This window comes from Microplitis demolitor, chromosome 6 (genome assembly GCF_026212275.2).
Source record: "Microplitis demolitor isolate Queensland-Clemson2020A chromosome 6, iyMicDemo2.1a, whole genome shotgun sequence".
In the NCBI taxonomy this organism is placed as follows: Eukaryota; Metazoa; Arthropoda; class Insecta; order Hymenoptera; family Braconidae; genus Microplitis; species Microplitis demolitor.
This window is the reverse complement of record NC_068550.1, coordinates 13,511,043-13,534,078: the sequence shown is the minus strand read 5'-3', so window position 1 is coordinate 13,534,078 and position 23,036 is coordinate 13,511,043. Positions and strand designations below refer to the sequence as shown.

The 23,036-nt window shown below is 32.0% G+C and overlaps 1 protein-coding gene across 1 annotated transcript; it reads left to right on the top strand.

Annotated features, from left to right (window-relative positions):
* The first annotated feature begins 16,731 nt into the window (after positions 1 to 16,731).
* Positions 16,732 to 18,511, top strand: LOC128668027 (ATP-dependent DNA helicase PIF1-like). The gene is made up of 4 exons (XM_053740178.1): positions 16,732 to 16,765; positions 16,823 to 17,313; positions 17,437 to 18,432; positions 18,488 to 18,511. Exons 1-4 carry the CDS (start codon positions 16,732 to 16,734, stop codon positions 18,509 to 18,511), a joined length of 1,545 nt encoding a protein of 514 aa, XP_053596153.1.
* The last annotated feature ends 4,525 nt before the right edge of the window (positions 18,512 to 23,036 follow it).

The window sequence follows — 23,036 nt, the reverse complement described above, 5'->3', positions numbered from 1 at the left end:
AATGAACATTAAATCTAAATCTGATCAAAGTAAAAGTAAATGAATTTTAAAATTTTACTTTGGCATAACCATAAATTTATTTCCGTTATTAGAATGAATAAATTATCCGAAAAATTGAATTTTAAAATTTTTATATTTTCAATTAAATGAAACAATGCGACCTTTGAATTTTTTATATTCATTTTCATATAAATCTGCAATCGCTTATAAATTTATTTTTACAATTTTCCTTTACTCAAGGTACACTTGCCACAGTGAAATACAAAAAAGACAATGCCCCCCACGTTTTAAAAATATTCAAGGGCCTTTAACGCAGTTACAATTTAGCCAAGATATAGATTTAGAAAGAAAACTAACTCACAGTCGTTATCAATTAAAAGTTGAACGAAAAAAATTGGTAAAAAAATTTTAGCCTTAAAGATTTGAGATCCCAAATTATAATAGTGACATGAAGATTTTACTGAAATTTATTCTCTAAATTTCGTTTAACTCCTAATTGATATGAGCTGTAAATAATTTTTATTTTAATTTATGTCTCGGCGAAACTGTAACTGCGTTGTCTTTTTTTAGATTAAATCTTTAACTTTTTTTTTTAATTAATTACCAAAGTTTGAATGCGTTCATTACAATTGAAAGTCGTTGAATATTTGAAAAAAATGAGGGACACTGTCTGAAAGTGACCTCATATGAGCTTGATAAAATATAAAAAAAAAATACTGCAACTACAAATTAAAAAAAAAAAAAAATAAAATAAAATAAACAAAAAAAAAATAAGAAAACTATATTTTCAACACGTGCTTGAACCATCAATAGTAATTACGGTTTGTAATTAATATCATTCATTTATATTATATTATATTGATTATTACTGTAATAAATGCAAATTAAAACTCTGATTTTAATTGTGTTTTTAATTTATAAATTATTTACATTCCGTAATTTTATCGTCAAGTGAATTACTTCTAAGTCAATCCATTTAAATTGACTATATTAGCCCCCTTACTGGACTGAACTAGATTTTTTGTAAAATGAATTTCAAATAACGTTTATTTTATTAATTTTTTTTTAATAATTAAATGCACTGTAACCTTTAAACCAAAAAAAAAAAAAAAATATATATATATATATATATATATATATATATATATAATTATATATATATATATTTATTTATATATATATATATATATATATATATATATATATATATATATATATATATATATTAATACATTTATTTATGTATTTGGTATATTAAAAAAAAAATTTTATAAATAGCGATGTCGATCGAAATAAACCCGCCACTAAATTTGAATTGAAAAAAAAAAAAATAGATGGATAGTTTTTTTTTTAATTATAAGTTACAATTATTTTTTTTTATTATTGCAATTTATTTAAAAATAGCTGCAATAAAATAATTATGTATGCAAAAAAATAATAATAATAAAAACAATAAAGTATAAATCTGACAGCTGGTTCAGTTTTTTTTCCTAGAGGGCGCTAGTAGTACATATAAAGTCAAACATACAGTATACTCAGGGAAAACAAAGCGAGATGTATACGAATGTAAAAGTAGAAAAAAAAGGACAGAAAGACATATGGACGATAAACTTTAATGATAAATCTCAGAAAATTCATCAACTTTCATTGATATCTTCTAAACGGGAAAGAAGTAGTTGCTGATAATCAATAGGGTTCATTCCAAGGATGAATGGCAACTTCTACAATAAGAATAATGTTGATTCATTGTTCGTGACGGCGTGAATCCAGGCGACCCACAGACATACATCCTAAAGGACATTACAAGAAAAAATTTGTGAATTAATTTTTCTTTAATTATAAACAATTAAATTTGATAAAAAAATCGATCATCACATCAATCAGACTTCAAGATTTCCAAAAGTCATTGTTAAGTACACAATTAACTGATTCGTTGAGTTATTGACAGGTATTTATGCAAGCATTTTGCGAAACGGTGGCAACTCGACAGTAAAGCCCACCTAATGCTTCGCATTTGGGGCGTGCAATAAACAGAAAAGGGGGAAAAAAAATAGAGAAAAAGTAGAAGTACATCAAGTTCAATTTTATTAATTACTTAAAAATCCAATTTTTTAAAATTATTCCATTTTCCAGAGCACACAAGTAATTATTGTTGTTCAATTTACAGTGATATTCACAAAAATTATTGTTCAATAGTTTTATATTTTTCAACGCGGGAACTTTGAAATCATCTAAATCAATTACAATTTTTTCGCTTCCAATTAAATCTTGGATCCATAATTTTTTCTCAAAATGTTTTACATAAATATATTTGTAATTATAAGTTACATGTTCAATTGTTTCTTTTAGCTTTAAATATTGCGTTTTTCCAGCATCCCAGGTAATTCCATGATGATTATATGTTACCCAGGTATTTAAGCGTTGACACTGATTTGATAATAATGTCCAATCACAAGGTTGTTTGTATAATGTACATGACATTTCTTTAACACCATCAATTTTATGTTGGACTGTAATTGACGCAAGTTCTTTTACATTAAACTGATCGTGTGAGCCTTTAAATCCTTGCACATCTATTATCATTTCCATTTTGATAGCTCATATCTCGACAACAGACAATTAATCACTGAATAATTAAAAAATTCAGCACAGCTATTTCTCATTATCCCCCAACAAACTTTTTTTAAATTAATTATATTTTAATTTCATTGGTTAATTTTAAAACTGCACAGTAGAAAGTTCCAGAAAATTTATTTATAGACTGATGACTCATTCGTCTGCAGGAATTAACTTGTTTTCTTTGTTTGATTTTATAACTGCGCAGTAGAAAGTTCGAAAAGATCTATTGTTAGACTGATAACTCATTTGTCTGCAGGAATAATTTTGTTTTCTTTGTTTGATTTTATAACTGCGCAGTAGAAAGTTCGAAAAGATCTATTGTTATACTGATGACTCATCCATGTGCAGGAATAAACTCGTTTTCTTTGTTTGATTTTCAAACTGGGTAGTAGGTGACGTCATACCATTTGTCGCGCCATCTAGCGTTTTAGGTTATGTTGACACGTTATTCTAGGGGATTTCACTACTTTTTGTTTGGTGATGTTGGCACTTTTGGGGCGACATCTATTTTTTACGGCGTCATTTATGACGTCACAGGTTGTTCTGGAACTTTCTACTGCGCAGTTGATGAGCCGTTTCCAACCTTTAAAAGAGGCGCGTGAGACCATACTCCACAAAAAAGAAGTACGAGTCTCTGAATGAAGTACGAATCTCTGCTCAAATATTCTCTGACGTTTACTGTGTTAAAGTTTTTGTGAAGATCTCTGTGAAGTTCTCTACGGTTTTTTAAATAGTTTTTTTACAAAAAATTATAAACAATTTTTAGTTTAAGTGAAGTGCAAAGACATTATTTTTAGTGCAACTGGCACTTATTAGTTTTAATTTTTGTGCAACTGACACTTATTAGTTTTTAATTTTTTGTGCAATTGACACTAATTAGTTTTTAATTTTTTGTGCAACTGACACTTATTAATAGTTTTTTAGTGCAAAAGACACATTTTTTTTTGTGAACAATTGATAAAAACATTATTTAAAAAATGGTGCGATTAGTTGATGCACTTCACGGTTTGGTGAATTCTGTTGCACAATCATACAATGATTTACAGTTAGAGTCAGTGAATAAAGAATATTGTCAGAGGTTCTATCAGGTGTGTGTTGAGACAGTTGATTATTTTAAGACTATTTTGGCAGATCCACAATCGAGTGTTCAAATTAAGCGAAGCGATCAAGCAAGTATAGTGCTTTTGTGCTGGTATGGCGATCAATTTGCTCAACTCAGCGGCCTGGCTACAGGTGGTGATTTGAGAATACGTCATCGACTCATCAAGTGGCAAGATCTCGATAATGCTTTCTCAAACAACATTTGTACTGGATGTGTCACAAATCTTGCTCACACAGATTTGAGAGAATTTTTGAATGATTCTCGAGACTTGATTTTTGAAAAAATCCAAGAAATGTTGGGTGATGTTGCTGGGGTGAAAATCAACGTCGAACTTGTATGTAAATTTAGAAATGAAAAAATTAATGACGTCGTTGATGAATGTAAATCTTTCAACACTACAAGTCGGGAAATTACACCCACAACATCTCTCGCTGGTTGGTATGCTGACCATGTCAACGAGAGCTTATTAAAAAAGGTTGAAGAGTTCAATCAAAAGGACTCGGGGTGGAAATTACTTGAGATCCACAGCTTGGTCATCACAATGTCCAGATACGTACCTCTATAAGCTGGAGCATCAACTTTTGTTAGACTGCCCAAAGATATCCAGATGAAACGTGCAGTCTTAAACATCGAGAACCACGACGAGTACTGCATCCTCTAGTGTGTTGTGGCAGCAACACACGAAACTCACACTGGACATCCGGAGAGGACAACATCGTACCCTCATTACAGCAGCATACTTCAGTATGAAGGTATTGATTTTCTAACTACCCCGAAAGATATTCCAAAATTTGAAACGTTAAATAATTTGTCAATCAATGTATACGGGATTGAGTCAGAATTTAACGGTTTTGGAGATAAAAAAAGTATCATTATACCATTGTATTTAATAAAAATTGTAAGTCTGATGTAAAAAAAATTCATCTTTTAATGATGCAGGCGAACGTAAATTTAAATATGTCTAAGGAGAATGATTATAAAAATTATAAGCTTGTTTATCATTTTGCCTTAATCAAAAAACTATCGCGATTAGTAAAAAATCAAATTTCTAAGGCACATTGTAAATTATATTTCTGTGATCGATGTTTAAGTCACTTTAAAACAGAAACATCTACCAATAATCACAATGATGACTGTTTCAAATTAAATAAAGTCCGTATGAAATTTCCCACTAATGAAAACAAAATATTAAAATTTAAAAACTATCGTAATAAAGACTCGGTACCGCTTGTTGTCTACGCAGACTTAGAGTGTACACTAGAGCCTCAGGGGAATGATGATATTCAAAATCACATTCCACACAGCATTGCATTTTATCGTCACTGTAATTATGACAATAATTTGTCAAAATTTGAAATTAATCGATCATCTGAGTGCGTGAAGTGGTTTGTCAATAACCTTGAAAATTTCGCATTTGAAGTTGAGCAGTATTTAAAAAATCCTATACCTATAAAACCACTTGACAAACAGCAACAAAGGAGTCATGATCGGTCAACTGTTTGTCATATTTGCGAAAAAACAATAGCCTCTGATAAAGAGAAGTGCTATAATCATTGCCATTTTACGGGTAACTATCGCGGACCTGCACCCATCTCATGCAATTTGAACTACCCAAAATCTCATATAATACCGGTAGTTTTTTACAATTTATCTGGGTATGATTCTCATTTTTTAATTAAATCATTAGCAACTGTTTTTGAAGGTAAAGTCACATTATTGCCAATTAATAAAGAGCGATATATCTCATTTACAAAATCTATTGATGATATATCTGTGTCTTTACATTTTATAGATTCATTTAGATTCATGGCACAAAACTTCATTACCCAGATCCGGAAAAATTTCAATTAGTTACTCGCAAGGGTGTATTCCCGTATGAATACATTACAGACATTAATAAGCTCAATGACAAACAGTTGCCCGATCAAAACTCATTTTTTTCAAAATTATCTAATAATGGTATAACTGACGATAATTATGCATTTGCTCAACTTGTCTGGAATAAATTTAACATCAGTACATTAGGCGAGTACTCTGATCTATATCTTAAGACTGATGTACTACTCTTGGCTGATGTATTTGAAAATTTCAGACAAAATTGTTTAAATAATTATAACTTAGACCCGCTGCACTATTACACAGTGCCCAGATTAGCTTTTGATGCAATGCTGAAGTACACTAATGTGGAACTGGAACTGAAGACTGACCCCGAAATGGTACTTTTCATTGAGAAAGGTATACGAGGTGGAGTGTCTCAGTGTACTAATAGGTATGCGAAGGCCAACAATCGGTACATGGGTAATGAATTTGATGTTAACAAACCCGAGTCATACTCGATGTACTTTGACGTCAATAATTTGTATGGCGCGGCAATGAGTATGCCACTACCTAAAGACTTATTTGAGTGGGTAGATGAACATGATTTAAATAATGTGAATAACTTTGTAAATGCCAATGACAATGTAGGATATATTTTAGAAGTAGACTTGCACTATCCTCAGGAGCTACATGAGCTACACAAAGATTTACCATTGTGCCCTGAGCACTTTTTACCACCGGGTAGCAAGTCTACTAAATTATGTACAACACTGTATGATAAAAAAAAATACATAATACATTGTGAAAATTTAAAACAATGTTGAGATTTAGGAAAGCAGTTGAAAAAAATTCATCGCGTACTTAAATTTGAGCAATCCCCATGGCTAAAGACATACATCGACAAGAATACAGACTGTAGGAAGGCCACCCAAAATGAGTTTGAGAAGAATTTCTTCAAACTCATGAATAACGCAGTCTTCGGTAAGACTATGGAAAATGTTAGAAAACACAAAGATGTTCAATTGGTTGCAAGATAGTCTGGTCGATATGGTGCATCAGACCTTATTTGTAAACCTAACTTCCATAGTCTTACTATCTTTGACAAAGACATGGTTACAGTGGAAATGAAAACAACCCAGGTATATTTTGACAAACCTATTTACACTGGGTTCGCGATTTTAGATCTATCAAAAATACTTATCTATGATTTCCACTATAACTATGTCAAATAGAACTTTACAAACCAACAATCTAAGTTGATGTACACGGACACTGACAGTTTAATTTACTACTTTGCAGTACCAGACATCTACGAAATCATGAAACGTGATATTTCAAAATTTGATACGTCGGACTACCCCCCTCAAAATTCGTACAATATGCCAATAGCAAACAAAAAGGTCCCAGGTCTGATGAAAGCTGAGAATAATGAGAAAATTATGACTCATTTCACCGGACTTAGGGCCAAACTATATGCATACAAAATTATGAATGATAGCAATACTAAAAAACGAGGAAAGGGAATCAAAGGTCCGACGTTGCGAACTATCACGTTTGATGATTTCGAGAGATGTTTTCACGATCACATTAACTTGACGAAAAAACAGTACTTAATTAAAAGTTCAAAACATGACGTGACGACAGTAGCACAGCACAAAATAGCCTTAAGCTGGACAGATGACAAACGGCAACTTTTGGACAACTCAACCGACACATTGCCATGGGGATTCACATCAAATGATGATGATGATGATAAAGATGATGAAAATGTTATATCTATTAAAAAAAGAAAACTTTTGTAAAAAAAAAAAAAATGAAAAATATTGTAAAAAATTAGTTTTTTAAGTATGTAAAAATTAGTTTTAAGGGTATGTGTGTAAATAAAAATGAATAAAACATTTATACACAAATGAAAAAAATAATTTTTTTATTTTATAGATATAAGTGTATTTTATAAGTTTATTTACAGATCAGATTTTTCAATCCAGCTGTTGTGGGAGCTATCGAAGCCGAGCCACTTTACGTACAATTTATTTCCACGTTTTTTCATAATTTTCTCCACTAGATATACGTCTGGATATTTGACTTTACTGAGTTCTTCTGCATAAAATCCACCTTCAATTGGCTTATCCTGATAGTCTACAAGCTTATACGTTGTTGGATTTGTTTTCTGCACTGTCTTAATTGTAAAAATTTCCGTCGTCCAGTTGGGTGTGTAACCTTTCTCAAACACATGTTTGTACTTGCTGATTCGAACTTTGTCTCCGACTTTGAATTTATTTTTTCGTGCTTTAAAATACGTACTTTAAAATACTCAATGAATAAAAAAATATCATTTTCTTATGTACTTTTGGAAAAAAAATACAAAGAGGAGATAATACTATTATAATTACAGACATCATCAATTTCTTTATCATTATTCACGGTTGAATTATCATCTTTAAATTCTTTTTTGACTTCTTGCTTGATTTCTTGTTTGATTTTATCCTTAGACGACTCGACTAGACTCTGCAGAGGTGTAACAATAGGCTTAAACATTTCACCCATTGCCTTCTCAGCTGTGTCTTTACCCAACTTGAGCATTCTGTGCTTTCGTCGGATAGCATCACTAGCCTGAGATATCTGATGTAAGACATCTCTCTGCTTTGAAAGCTCCTCGGTCTTCATGTTGATGGGTTAAAGTTCACTTAATCTCTGATGGCTATTTATTAAGTACAACTTAATTTATACATATAAAACAGTCAAATCCTTTTCTATATCTTCCACTATTTAGCTCACTGTCTTTGTCAATTACTACAAAACCATATTTACCATCAACATCATTCTAACATGCTGAACACAAGTCTTTAAATAAATTGTATGACATGTCAGTATTTACATAATCATCATACACATGCTTCAAGTTCATTTCATCTTGACGAAAGAGAACTATAAAATTTTCATTGTCGCGTATCAAATGCTTAGGAATACGTGTATAAGTCTGACAGAGATAAAAACTGTCAACATCTTTATGTCGACCCATACAAAAGTATGCTCTGATATGATCTTTTTTTTCACAAGCGACATCATCAAATATCATCAATGAGTTTGGTTTTGCATCTTCAGGTTTTAGTACTTCTTCGTGCTCGTTGAATGTATAAAATTCAATACCTTCAATGGGTTTAAGTAGTGACTCTAAAAATTTATATTTCGGTTGGTTCAGAGATTTTGAGTAGAGATAAATATTATCAAATCTTAAGCCATTGGGATGTATGATGAGTGAGAGTAGAGCATTTGATTTTCCGCAATTTGATGGACCACAAAATATAGCGCGTACACTGTTTGGCAATAAAGCGCCGTGTCCCTTAAGTTTTTTCACTCCGGTACCTTGAACAATTTGATCAAAATTTGTTATTGGTAACTTGGCCGCTTGACTTTTAAACTCCATGTTGCCAGTTTGCGATCATAACAACAACTCACTCAGCGAGCTATAAGTACCAGGTTTTATATCATTTTAAAACACTCATGATGCTGCTACTATGGAGTGCACATGTGTAAAGACCAGTGGAAAGGTTCTATAAACAGTCTAATTAATAAGCTACCAGTTCAACTACACATACCTGGATACCAGTACTATGGACCAGGTACAAAGCTAGCCAAAAGATTAGCTCTTGGTGATCCCGGAATTAATCCTCTGGACGTTGTGTGTAAAGAACACGATATCGCATACTCGTATAATCGCGAAAATTTAGCGGCACATCACGAGGCTGATCAAATACTTGCTGAGAAGGCGTGGCAACGTTATCAAGCAAAGGACGTTGGTATTGGTGATAAAGCTGCTGCGTGGAGTGTAAATAGAATCATGAAGATGAAAAAAAAGATTCGGAATGGGGTTGAAGAAAAGAACAGCTGGCAAGAAAAAGCCTACTAAGAAAAAAACTGGCAAGAGAAAGACTAGCAAGAGGAAGACTATCAAGAAAAAGACTAGTGTAAAGAAGCAAGTAGCATTAAGACAAGTTGTCACAGCTGCCTAAAATTCCATGACTCCTGGAAGTGATCCAATTAAAACGGCGTTGAAAGGAGCTCGTCAGGCTGTTAAAAAATCTGGTGGGAAAAAAATATACGGCTGCCACGAATTCTACCGGTTCCATCCAAAGTTGGTGGTGTACTACCATTTTTAATACCACTTTTTACCGGCCTGAGTGCAACAATAGATTTGGCTGAGGGTGCTGCTGGTATAGCGAAAGCTGTAAATGATGCAAGTGCTGTTAAAAATCGATTGGAAGAGAGCAAACGTCATAATTTGAAAATGGAGCAAATATCTATGGGTAAAGGTTTATACTTGAGACCTTACAGAGGTGGTATGGGTTTATTTTTGAGACCATATCCAGTAGGCAGAGAATGCAAGTCAAAAAACAAGTAGAGCTACCACATCGACCACTTACAAACATCGACTTATTGAAATACGCTAAAGCTCTAAAAATTCCAAACTTTCGTGGTGTTTTTATGAGAAATGATTTACCTAAAACTGGACCGAGAAAAAACGAATCAGCTATCATTAATCTTGATGATAAATTCGGACCTAGTACTCATTGGGTTGCATACAAGAAAAATAATCATAAAGTTATTTATTTTGACAGTTTTGGTAATTTACAACCACCACAAGATCTTATGGAGTATCTCGATGTTGGTAGCGTAAAATATAATCACAGAAGATATCAGGATTTTGATACAATTATGTGCGGACATTTATGTCAAAAATTTCTCACAGGACAACTATAAATTGATGTGACTTTGTGTAGAGCACATCAGTCATGGCTGAATCATTCATATTAACACTGACAGGATCCACATCCGTGTTGGAGGCCAATTATTTCCCTCCAATTGAATTATCACCGAATAAAAATTATGTCCTGGGACTTGTAGAGTTATTAACATTTAATTCAATACCCAATATTGATGTTGGTGCTAATAAATTCTATGTCTCTTATCCTGTGGATAATATTGATATCGAAAAAAATGATACAAATGATAAAAATAATGTTGATGAGAAAAAAATAGTCAAGAAAAAAAGAGCTAAAAGAAATATAGCAATAATTACAAAGTTTGATGACAATGTCGCAGTAACTAACGATAATAATAATAATAATATAATGAGTGAAAATATAGAAGCTGGAAAATATGAAACTGTTGAAGAGAGAGTCTTGACAATACCAACAGGAAGTTACGAAATCACTGACATTGAAAAATACATTCAAAAGAAATTACAAAGACTTAGCATCAGCATAAAAGCCAATAATAATGAATTAAAAAGTGAAATTAAATGTGATCAATTTGTAAATTTTACACCCCAAGATTATATTGGTACACTACTGGGATTTACAAACCGAAAGCTGACACCACATAAAACTCACTCATCAGATTTACCAGTGAAAATATTAAAACTCAATGCTCTGAGAGTTGAGTGCAACATTACATCAGGTGCTTACATAAATGAGCACAGAGTTCACACAATTCATGAATTTTTTCCAAGTGTACCACCAGGATATATGATTGTTGAATTGCCATCTCACGTCATTTATCTTCCAATCGCCGTACAAGCAATACAAAATCTCAGACTAAGAATTGTCGATCAAGACGGAAAACTGGCTAATTTCAGAGGTCAGACAATAACCATAAGACTGCATATAAAGTCTATAAAATAATGGGTATCGTGTATGAGACAAAAAGTGGTGCTGGCTATGAAAAGATAGCAACATGGTCGAGCAACATCAGTCGCCGAGTACCTCACAGGGTGTCAACACATCAGAACGCTCAGTTTCTACAGAGCCTAGGACTGAAATTACGTAGAAAATTAAGAAAATAAAAATTTATTTTTGTTGTTTGACGTGTACACGACCATGGCGGCGGTGGGAATCTTAAATATTCAACGACAAATTATTTTTGATGAGTCAATTGCGCACTATGAAGCGCATGCTCATCTCCCGTATGCTTCATCAACATTCAACAACAGCGATGAAATAAGAATTGCTGTTCAACATCAAGATTTGTGTCTACTTCCAAGTAAGAGTACACTACATGTGTACGAAAAATTCACAAAGTCTGATGGTACAGCTGTAAGTGCAACTACTCACATGGTCAACATGACATTCTGTCATATGTTTGAAGAAATACGCTACGAGCTTAATGGTGTTGAGATTGATCGTAATAAAAATGTTGGTATCACAAGTCTCATGAAAGGATACACATCACTGAGTCCTGCTCAACAAAATATACTCGAGAACTCAGGCTGGATTGTGGATGAAGCTGTAAACAAATTACACAATAACAATGGCTACTTTGATGTATCTATACCACTGAGTCTTTTGCTTGGATTTGCTGAAGATTACCATAAAGTTGTCATCAATGCAAAGCATGAATTAATATTAATAAGATCAAATGCTGATTTGAATGCCTACGTTGTGGCCACACCTGCTGCTGGAGCTCATGCTGAAGCTGCTAAAATTACGCTGCAAAAAATCGAGTGGATTGTACCATATGTGACTATGGCTGATAAACAAAAAATGGAAGCTTTGAATTATATCACAAGTGATCCAGCTATCTAAATCAGTTTCCGTGCTTGGGAGCTGTACGAGTATCCTCTATTGCCAAATACTTCGAAGCACATTTGGGCAGTAAAAACTTCTACGCAGCTTGAGAAACCACGTTTTGTGATACTTGGATTTCAAACAGTAAGAAAAAATGACGCAACTAAAAATGCCAGCGTATTTGATCATTGCAACTTCAGAGATATAAAATTATTTTTAAACTCTCAGAGTTATCCTTATGGGAATTTAAACCTCAACATTGCAAACAATCAATTTGCTCTGTTGTACGACATGTATATAAATTTCCAAATTTCATACTACAACAAAGAACCGTAGCCACTGCTAACGAAGAAGAAATTTTTGGAACAAGCGCCGCTGTACGTTATCGATTGCTCAAAACAATACGAATCGATACAATCTGGACCTGTGGACATTCGTCTGAAATTTGAATCCGCGAATCAATTCCCTGCACAGACATCAGCTTACTGCCTCAGAATACATGATCGCATAGTCGAGTATAATCCTATAAGCAGCATCGTACGAAAACTAATATAAAGACTGTTAAATTTAATCCAACGCCAACCATACATCACATGGATGTATGGAGATTTGCACACGAGCAAGCAAGAAGAGGCAAATGGGAGCAAGCAACAAGAGATCGAGAACGATTTAAACAAAGAATTAATAAATTAAATATAATTATTGAACCTGTATTAATTAATAAACTTACATTTATAAATGAATAAACTTTTTTTATATTGATATATAGTGTTTTTTATTACTTATAACCTAAAATATACATTTAAGTCTTACATAACCTTAAATACATAATAAACTATAGATATTTTTTTTAACCTAAAATATACATTTTAGCCTTACATGAACTATACTCTTTTTTCTTAATCTTAAAACTATACATTTTAGTCGTACATAACCTCAAATACATAATAAACTATAGTATTTTTTTCTTAACCTAAAAAAAATATACATTCTAGCCGTACAGAACCTCAAATACATAATAAATTATAGATATTTTTCTTAACCTAAAGAAATGCACTACAGTAAGAGCAATCTTTTTCAAATGGATATGCAAAGCTATCAGGGATATCATCGTTGAATATATAATGATCCTGACACCTTTGATAGCCCATTAATTTTTTATTATTTTTCAATTCTTCTGGTAGTTTGTGCCAAGCGAAATCGATTTGCTGGGCTGCATTATTAAGGATAAATGTATCATCAAGTCATGCGATATCTCGATCATCCATGCACAGTAAATTCTTCAATTGATTGAATATCTGAACTGACTTCTCGTAGGTTGGTTGAATTCCATAAAAATGCCAGAACCATCTCTTGAACTCTTGGACATTTTGAAATGCGCATGAAGTATCCAATTTCTTTAAATGATAAGCATAATATGGACATTGATCTTTCAAAAAATCATTCTTTTGATAGAGTGAGAAAAATCTCATTATTTCTAAGTCAATAATTGGTACAGCAGTGTCCATTAAATGTTCAAGCCATTTTTTCTTTCATTCACCTTGTACGTAAAAGTATCGTGCATGTTTGACCATAATTCCAAGAATTTCTTTTAATAATTCATATGGTAGCAAACCAGCTATCCATGATATTGAATGTTGATGTCCACAGTGATCAACACTTTTCTGCATTACAGCAACGTCAGCTTGATCCAAAGGTGGTTCAAAGAACTAATGTTCGCTTCGTGCAAGTCCATATGTACCCACTTTATCATAAATATCAGTAGCGCAAAGTTCTTTCACCACAAATTTGCCATCAGGCATCTCAAAACCCACAAAATCAATTATGAGGTCCATGGTGTTTGTTAGCATTAAACAATAGCTTGGTTAACATGAACGCAGTTTTATAGCAAGCCTGTTCGTATTCACGGCGATCTTTGAAGCTAAGTAATAATTTCTTGACCAATGCTTGACTTGTAAATCGATTTCGTTCTTTTGTTCGGCCAATTTTTTTAATTTTTCTCGATCTTCATTATGACGATCAAAGTCATTAACGTTGTCGTCGTCCATTACATCCTCGAAGTCGATCTGCGCATCATGAAAGCATACATCCGTACACACATGGGATCTGGAAAAGAAGTTTAATTAATTAGTTATCATAATTAAACGACTATAAAGCAGGTTATTAAAAAAATAATTACTACATACCTCGACGAACGACTCATCGTGATTATTTATTTGCCATACGCTTTTCTAGTTTCACAAACTTTTCCGTAGTTTTTATTAATCTTCTGGATAAAATTCTCCTATCGTGGCAGCTTATACATGATGCTGCTAATCGAACTGTGAATTATTTCCGTGTTTTTCGCAAACGCAATTATATCGTCAATAAATTTACCGATAGACTCAGGAGGAGGTACGTCGCCAAAAAACCCTCCAATGAGATCTTCAAAACTTTCCGCAAAAGGGTAATTATTACAAAGAAAAATCTTTTCACTTTCAGTTAATTCAGCCATAAATACAAGGTCTGGCACGCAAATTGTTCTCTTCAACTCTTCTCAGCGTAGACTGACTGGATGCGAGCTCTCGAGCTCAACGCTCAGACCAGGATCCCCCACCCCAAACCATAAAACAAGTTCAAACTTGTCGAATGACGTTACAAACAAAGGAAAACGAGTCCAGGCCTGTTAGATGATGCAATATTCAAGAGAAGAGTGGGGGGGGGTGACTAAACCAATAGATGGCGTGCACTTCGCAAGCTTCTCGCATGTACCCTTACACACCCCAGTTTCAATATATAAAACCGGATGAGTGTGTAAATGTACTTTGTGATGACGCTCAAAGCTGATAGACTGAGAATCGTCAGCCTTAATCGCCATCAGGAAGTCTATTTTGTTTCAAAATTTCCCGCACCGAACAGACTAAGCGACCACTAGTCAATTTAACCGGCAGAGCTATATCATGAGCTCAAAATGGCCTCCATAAAGCTCAAACAGTACCTGAACATGAGCTCAAGAATGATTTACAGTGGGTAAAATAGAGCTTGCTCACTGCCAAATCAGAGTTTACCGACTGCCAATCTAAGGGCAGCCGGTAAAACAGGCCTTACCTACCACCAGTATGTCCACCGACCGCCGACAGGTTACCCTCCGTCAGTAACTTAGCGCGGACTAGAACCCACAATCTGTTTTGTCGGGGGGGGGGGGGAACTTTCCCAGCTCAACTACTGAAGAAGTTGCTGAATTTATAATGAAATATGTAACTTGTAAGTTACCTAACAAAAAAACTTCACCAACACCGTATAGACGTGTGACGACACATCAACAACATCATCATAATAGCTATTGTTTACAAACAAAAAAACTAAAATCAGGTAAAGTTATTAAATCTTGTCGATTTGGATTTCCACGACCTACTACCGAACATTTTATATTTCGTGACGTTACTACTTCAGTAGCTGGGTGTAGAAATTTAAGAAACAAAAGTCGAGTTTATGATCTTCCTAGTACTGATAGTGAATCCAATATTAACGACTATAATCCTACAATTTTATGTGTATGGGAAGGAAACATGGATATATAATTTATCGGAGAATAATCCACGTTACTGACACATTATGTGACAAAATATGCTACGAAAACAGAAACTGCTAAAACGTCAGAAACAATCGACGAAATTGTTTTAAATAAATCGAAAATGGTAGATGAAAATAAGTCAACTAAAACTCTATCTCAACTTTTATGGAGTATAGGATTTCGTAGTTTAAATCATCGAGAAATTGGAGCTTTAGAAGCTGCTGACATATTGTTGGGTATTTCTCTATGTGGAACAGATTCAGACACAGTTGTAAGGTGGCTGGATGTTCGAATGATAAGGAACAGAAAATTAAAGACAAAAGTTGAAATTGAACAATTGGAACAAATTGATCCTAAATCTACTGATATATTTAGTCCTTTATGGATAGATAATTATTAACCAAATCGCCCTAAAGAGTTAAAAGATGTATGTTTGTATGATTTTGCTAGATGGTATGACATGACTAAAACTGAGCCGAAAAATAATATCACCGAATATTATGAAATAGGTTCATCATTATATTTAAAACGAAGGACACGAGGTTATTTAATCAATCATTACAGATATAATGTTGCTAATCAACCAGAAGATTATTTTTGTTCATTGTTGTTATTATTTCAACCATGGCATGATACAGAAGATTTGAAAAATGGATATGAAACTTACGCTGAATCATTTAGATATCAGCAACATATACTCGAACAAGCTAAAGAATATTATGAATACACTGAAGATTTTCAAAAAGGCTTAGACTATATAAAAAACCTAATTGAATATAAACGTAAGGATGACGCTGATAATGAAGATTCAAAAAATGAATCAGCAGATTGTAATGGTGCTGAAATGAATTTAACAGCTAAAGAGTTAGATGATGCAGCAAAAAAAAATAGATAATCATTGCACTTTAACTGATATGATCAATAATATGAACACTGATCAGACTAAAGTTTTTCAAAAAATTAAAAATAAAGTATTGTCTAACGATACAAAAATTAGATTGTACGTTAGTGGAGAAGGGGGTACCGGAAAAAGTTTTCTAAAAAATGTAATTAAGCGTTGGATGAAAGAAGAAATGAATCAAGATACTATTGTAACTGCTCCAACCGGTATTGCAGCTTTTAATATTAATGGCCTTACTGTACATCGAGTATTTTAATTGCCAGTTGAACACGGTTTTACACCGGCTTATAAACAACTATCAGATAATGCCCTAAAAGTATTACGTGATCAATTAAAAGACGTTACATTATTTATCATCGATGAAATATCAATGATTTCTAATATAACTTTAATATACATACATTTGAGATTAGTAGAAATTTTTAATGTTGATGACTGGTTTGGAGGAAGACATGTGGTTGTTTTCGGGGACTTACTCCAACTTCCTCCAGTACATGAAGATCCAAGTTATATGACACTATCGTCAGCAGATGCGCAAAAATATATTAGATCATTAACATCTGTGAATTTATGGAGTGATTTATTCAGCTATGAAGAACTAGCCATTAATATGAGACAAAAAACTGATAAAGTTTACAGTGAATTACTCTCTAGAGTACGAGTCAGCTCAATGACATTTGACGATATCAAATTATTGGAACAAAGAAAAATTACAATTGATTCTTCATTGTCATACTATGATAGATTGCAAAAAGTATGTAATTATATGGAAAAATTACCATTAGATACAGTTTGCTTGGTACCCACTTGTAAACAGTGTGATTTAATAAATTCGTTAATGACGAATAAAATTTCTTCTGAAGAAATTATTCTTAAGGCTAGTGACTATATCGATTGTCCTGAATCATTAAAAAAGAAAGCACACGACACTTTGGTTAAAATAGAAGAAGATGCTAGTCGATCAGCTGGACTTGCTGGAACAATTGTAATTAAAATTGGTGCAAAAGTTATGCTTCGACGAAATATTGATGTCACACTTGGTTTAGTTAATGGTGCCATTGGTACAGTTATATCAATCCCAAAATCCATAGATGGCCGTAAGATACACGGTGTTAATTTAGATTTCGGTTCAGGTAAAGTAAACACTATTGAGAGGGCTAAAGTTAAATTTCAATTACTGGAAAGAGCCTTCGTCATAAGAAAACAGTTTCCATTGTGTTTAAGTTATGCAGTCACTATCCACAAGAGTCAAGGTTTAAGCCTCAAAAATGCTCTTATCGAAGCAGGCAATAGTATTTTTAATGTTGGTCAAACATATGTAGCTCTTTCTCGGGTTACAGAACTTGAAGGATTACATTTAATCAATTTCGATCCTCATTCAGTTAAATCTAACCTTTTAGCAATCGAAGAATTCAATCGCTTACGAAAAATTTATAGATCTGACCTTTCTCCCATTTCAATTTCTACTATACTTTGGCATAAAATTTGGGATTTAATTTGGGTTGTTGACGAAAATTCTGTTGAAATTGAAACAAAAACTTTAAAAAAATCATGTGAAAAGTTATTAGTATTTCGAGGTATCGAAAGTTCTGATTGTATTTCTAGTGGTTTAAATTCAATCATACAGTGCATCTTTGATAATACAATACTCAGAACGGCATTGAATCATGATCCAAACAATCAGTTCAACAACGAAAACTTAAATAATTTATTTAATGTATACAATAGTCACGAAAATATTTTAAAATCTAGTGACATAAAAAAGTCTGTGTACAAACAGGCGTGTCCTAATAGAGAGTCTGATCCTGTAGCAATATTCACTACGATATGTAATGATAATCATGATATCAGAAATTTAGTGCAATTTGAGCAAGTATGTATGGTTCGTTGTAAAAAATGTAATTACACTAATTCGAATACAATTCTAGAAAACATTATGTGTATTTCAATAACTGATGAAAAAAAACTATACAATTTACCAGAATTATTTGGTTCATCCTTTGGTCATTGGCACGATACTTTGAAAATTTGTAACAATTGCAAAGAGATTGAAGAAACACACACAAAAATTTTATTACATACCTTGCAATCAATAGTAGTAGTGAAGTTAGATTTATCACCAGTAAAACATAATATTGTGGTTCAGAAAAAAGGATACATAAAATTTGTACCACAGGCCAAAATATCTTTATGTAATAAAACAATAGTGTCGTAAGTGCAATATTTTACTCTGAAGAAAATTATAATTGCACTCATTGTGTTGCTATGATTAAGGATGCTTCAAAATGGGTCAAAATCGATGATAAGAATGTGCAATCAGCTCGATGGCCCACTAATGCTAAGAATGCTTACGTATTATTTTTACAAAAGAAGTAGAAAAAAATAATCAAGTAACTCGACAACTCGATATACGATCGGTTAAAAAATAACAATACACAGTTGAAAATTTTGTGCTCTTGTGTGTAAAAATTCAGTGGTTGAATATTTTGTGTCAATTATTTGTTACTATCAAGTGTAAATTTAACCAAATTTGATGAATGTTTTATCTGATCTCAACAAGTTTTTTGTGTTATTACATTTATAAGGAATTAATACAACACATTATTTGTGTTGACACAAATTTAACACAAAATAACAGTTGACTGAATTCCGAAAATGTATATTATAGGGAAAGTCGAGGATTTATTTTTTTGTTTCTGTAACATGAAAAAAATTTTGCATATTATAGACAACATTTAATTTGTGTAGATGCCACCGCAATTATTGTGTAATTAAAATTCCATAACATTTGAAAAGAGTAAAACCAACCATAAGTTTGTGTCGTTTACCAAAGGATGCTCACTCTTCTCATACGCTTTGTCTGAAAGTGTAATAAGAAGTGCCTTCAGTTAATCGACTTGTAATTGTATTATTTAACACGTGACTGTGATTTGTCGTAAAAAAATAGATTAATACTAATGTGTCAAGTGAATATATATTGATTTATTTATATGATTCAGTTTTTATATTACATAATTACCTTATTATAATAGTAGGATTCATTATTATAATTATACAACGTAACCTACAGAATTATATTATTTGAAAGTTAATCATTTGGTTTGGTATTATTTTGTGAATTTTTGCTCGTGACTTTTTTGTTATTTATGGTAAAAAACTCAGCACCTAATCAGAGAACTAGTACCCGAACCTGATCATTCCATTTATTTGTATATCTATATTTACTAAAATTTAACAAATATAGATACACAAGTACACGACTGATCGGGCACATGTTGCCCGATCGAGTACCGTGTCTCTTACATTATATTATAAAGAATATTTTGTGAAAAATAACAAAAAAATTTATTATTAAAATCCTATAAATTTTTTCGAAGATAGGATGTTTGTAAATACAGTGTCGTACTTTATGAAATTCGTCGTATTTTCAAGTTCAATTTCAGTATAATGATGGAAAAGTGTGGGTCCAACTACCTACGTACAACAAATATCATGATGTTAGTTTAAAATGTATTATTAATACATACTCTTTGCATGCACAGGTACATAAATTTTGTAATTAGATTATTTTATGTAATTTTATAATTTTAATTTCTGTTCTTGAATAAATAAATACTTAATTTCTTCAAAATATTGTTTATCGTTATTTTCATCATCATGACCACTATTATTATTATTATTAATACTTTCTTTTCGTATGCTCATTTATATATATATATATATATATATATATATATATGTATATATATATATATGTATGCTAGCCAGAGTATGTAAAATTGTCTCTATCATGTGTTTTCACCACTTACAACTTTTTTTTCTGTAGAAAAGTGCAAGAGAATAAGTATATTTACGAATGTTTGAACGGTAAATGTTAAGATGTCGATGTCAATAATAAATAAAAAATAAAGACTCATCCAACATTACGACGTGCCAACCGAAGCGCGCAAGCAATAGCTAATGCATATATATATATATATATATATATATGTATATATTTATATGTCCATGGAAATTCTGAAAAAAAAGAAAAGCATACCCTTGGGTCAAAGGAGAGGGAGGATAAGTACTTAGCACCATTTGCTAGTTGTAATAGGTGAAAGATGCTGGAAGAGGGGTCAAACCACTAAACGATTTGATATTCAAAATTATTAACAGAAAAGCCCGACGTTGATGAATATCTTTGACGTTAATTTTAATAAGAACTGTCGTTAAACAACTGGAACTATTTATCTTATAAAAATAGATCAAGCACGTTATAATGTTTGGCAGTACTAAATTATTAGTTGGTACTATTATATTGTTTCTAAAAAATAATACAATAAACAGCATACCCTCACGTGTTATATATCACGACTACGCATTACTTTAAGACGAATTTTTTGAGTTTAGTTTGGAAGTCGAACTCTAATAAAATACATTAAAACTATTCGCAATCAACACGACAAAAAGAAAACAAATCCTACCAAAAACAGATTCTCTGTATAACATCGCGCCAAGTACACGTTTAAAATTTTTTACAAATAAGAAAAAATTATTTTTTACAAAAAAAATAAATCAAATAGAAAAAATACCAAGTACTTAAAATCCTACCAATAACAGATTCTCTGTATAAAGTCGCGCTAAGTACACGTTTAAAATTTTTTAAAAGTAAAAAAAAAATTATTTTTTACAAAAAAAAAGTCAAATCGAAAAAATACCAAGTACCTAGTATGATGCAAAATCATAACAAACATTTTCATAAAATTTGAAAAAAAAATTGTATAACAAAATTTCAATGTACTTGGTGTGCGTTACTACATGTACTCAAGCAAAATTAATTTCTAATAAAATCAAACATGTTTTTGTTTACTCTTTTGTAAGCACACCAAGTACATTGAAATTTTGTTACACAATTTTTTCTTTAAATTTTATGAAAATGTTTGTTATGATTTTGCATCATACTAGGTACTTGCTATTTTTTCGATTCGACTTTTTTTTTGTAAAAAATAATTTTTTTTTTACTTTTAAAAAATTTTAAACGTGTACTTAGCGCGACTTTATACAGAGAATCTGTTTTTAGTAGGATTTTAAGTACTTGGTATTTTTTCGATTTGATTTATTTTTTTTGTAAAAAATAATTTTTTCTTATTTGTAAAAAATTTTAAACGTGTACTTGGCGCGATGTTATACAGAGAATCTGTTTTTGGTAGGGTTATTATTTACACCAATCGCGTTTCACTTGTCCATTAACAAAATCAATCGATCGTACACTTGCTCAGTTCTCACAGAAATAATCGGATTCTTCTTCACGCAAGAATTAGTCGTTGGTCACCTCGGATTGTTCGTGACGGCATATACCGGATCGGTCAAAACTCGGAATCCAAATTGTTCGTTCAGTCGAGTCGAATTGTTCAAATAAAAAAAAAACGTGGCCGTTCAGTATGGCGTCTATCCCGGATCTCTCGTTTCAATCCATGCGGTGGATCGATTGCTTGGTCTAAGGTGAAATTTTCGATTCTAGATGTCACTAGAAATTGCTCATCCGGTAAGCATTGATTATGTTAAATAAATTCAAACCACGAGTCGATGTTGAATTTTCCATCATGTTACAATGTATATATATATATATATATATATATATATATATATATATATATATATATATATATATATTTATTAGGGTGCTTGATTTTAGAGCAACATTTTTTTTTATCAAGTCTCACCTAAAAATCTTGTAGTTGGTGGAAAAACAAAAATTTTGAGCCGCATGGCAGCTTTTATTTCCGATTTTAATTCGTCACTAATCCCTTTTTCATTTTCTCCATTTAAATAACATTAAAAAATTATTGTTCTAACTTTTTCCTTCCACTCACCGTATTAAAATTTTTTTTTTGCATTTTGGCTTATGGGCTTTTGTAAAGGATTACATTTGCTACAATAAAGGTCCTTTGATTCGAGTCCATAACTCGATTAGATTTCTACACAACTCGCTTCTTAGATTATAATTTCGTTGAAATAACGCTAAATCTCATCTAGCGCCCATACTATTGATAATGGATAAAAAATATAAGAAACAATTTCATAGGAAATTTTACGTCCTACAATTTTTGTAATCAAGCAATTGTTCCTAACTCTCGAAGTTTAGTAACTACAGCTTCATAAAATATAAAATCATGGAAAAATTTATTTTCTATGTCTCCAAAATTAATTTAATGGATCTATGTGAAAAAGTTGAACGCAGACATTGTATGTCATCGGACTTATTAAAATCTAACGGCAGTAAAATTTTTCTAACCAATTAATCGACAGCTAGTATTGGTTTTGTAAGTCCCATATATTTAAGAAACTTTTTTTAAACTATTTAAGTAACTTGATTATTTATGCTAGGTCTAAAATTCATGCATAACTTATGTAGTATCAGTATTTCTATCACAATTTTTCGGTTCGACCTTTTCACGTAGATCTATTAAATTAGTTATTGGAGACGTAAAAACT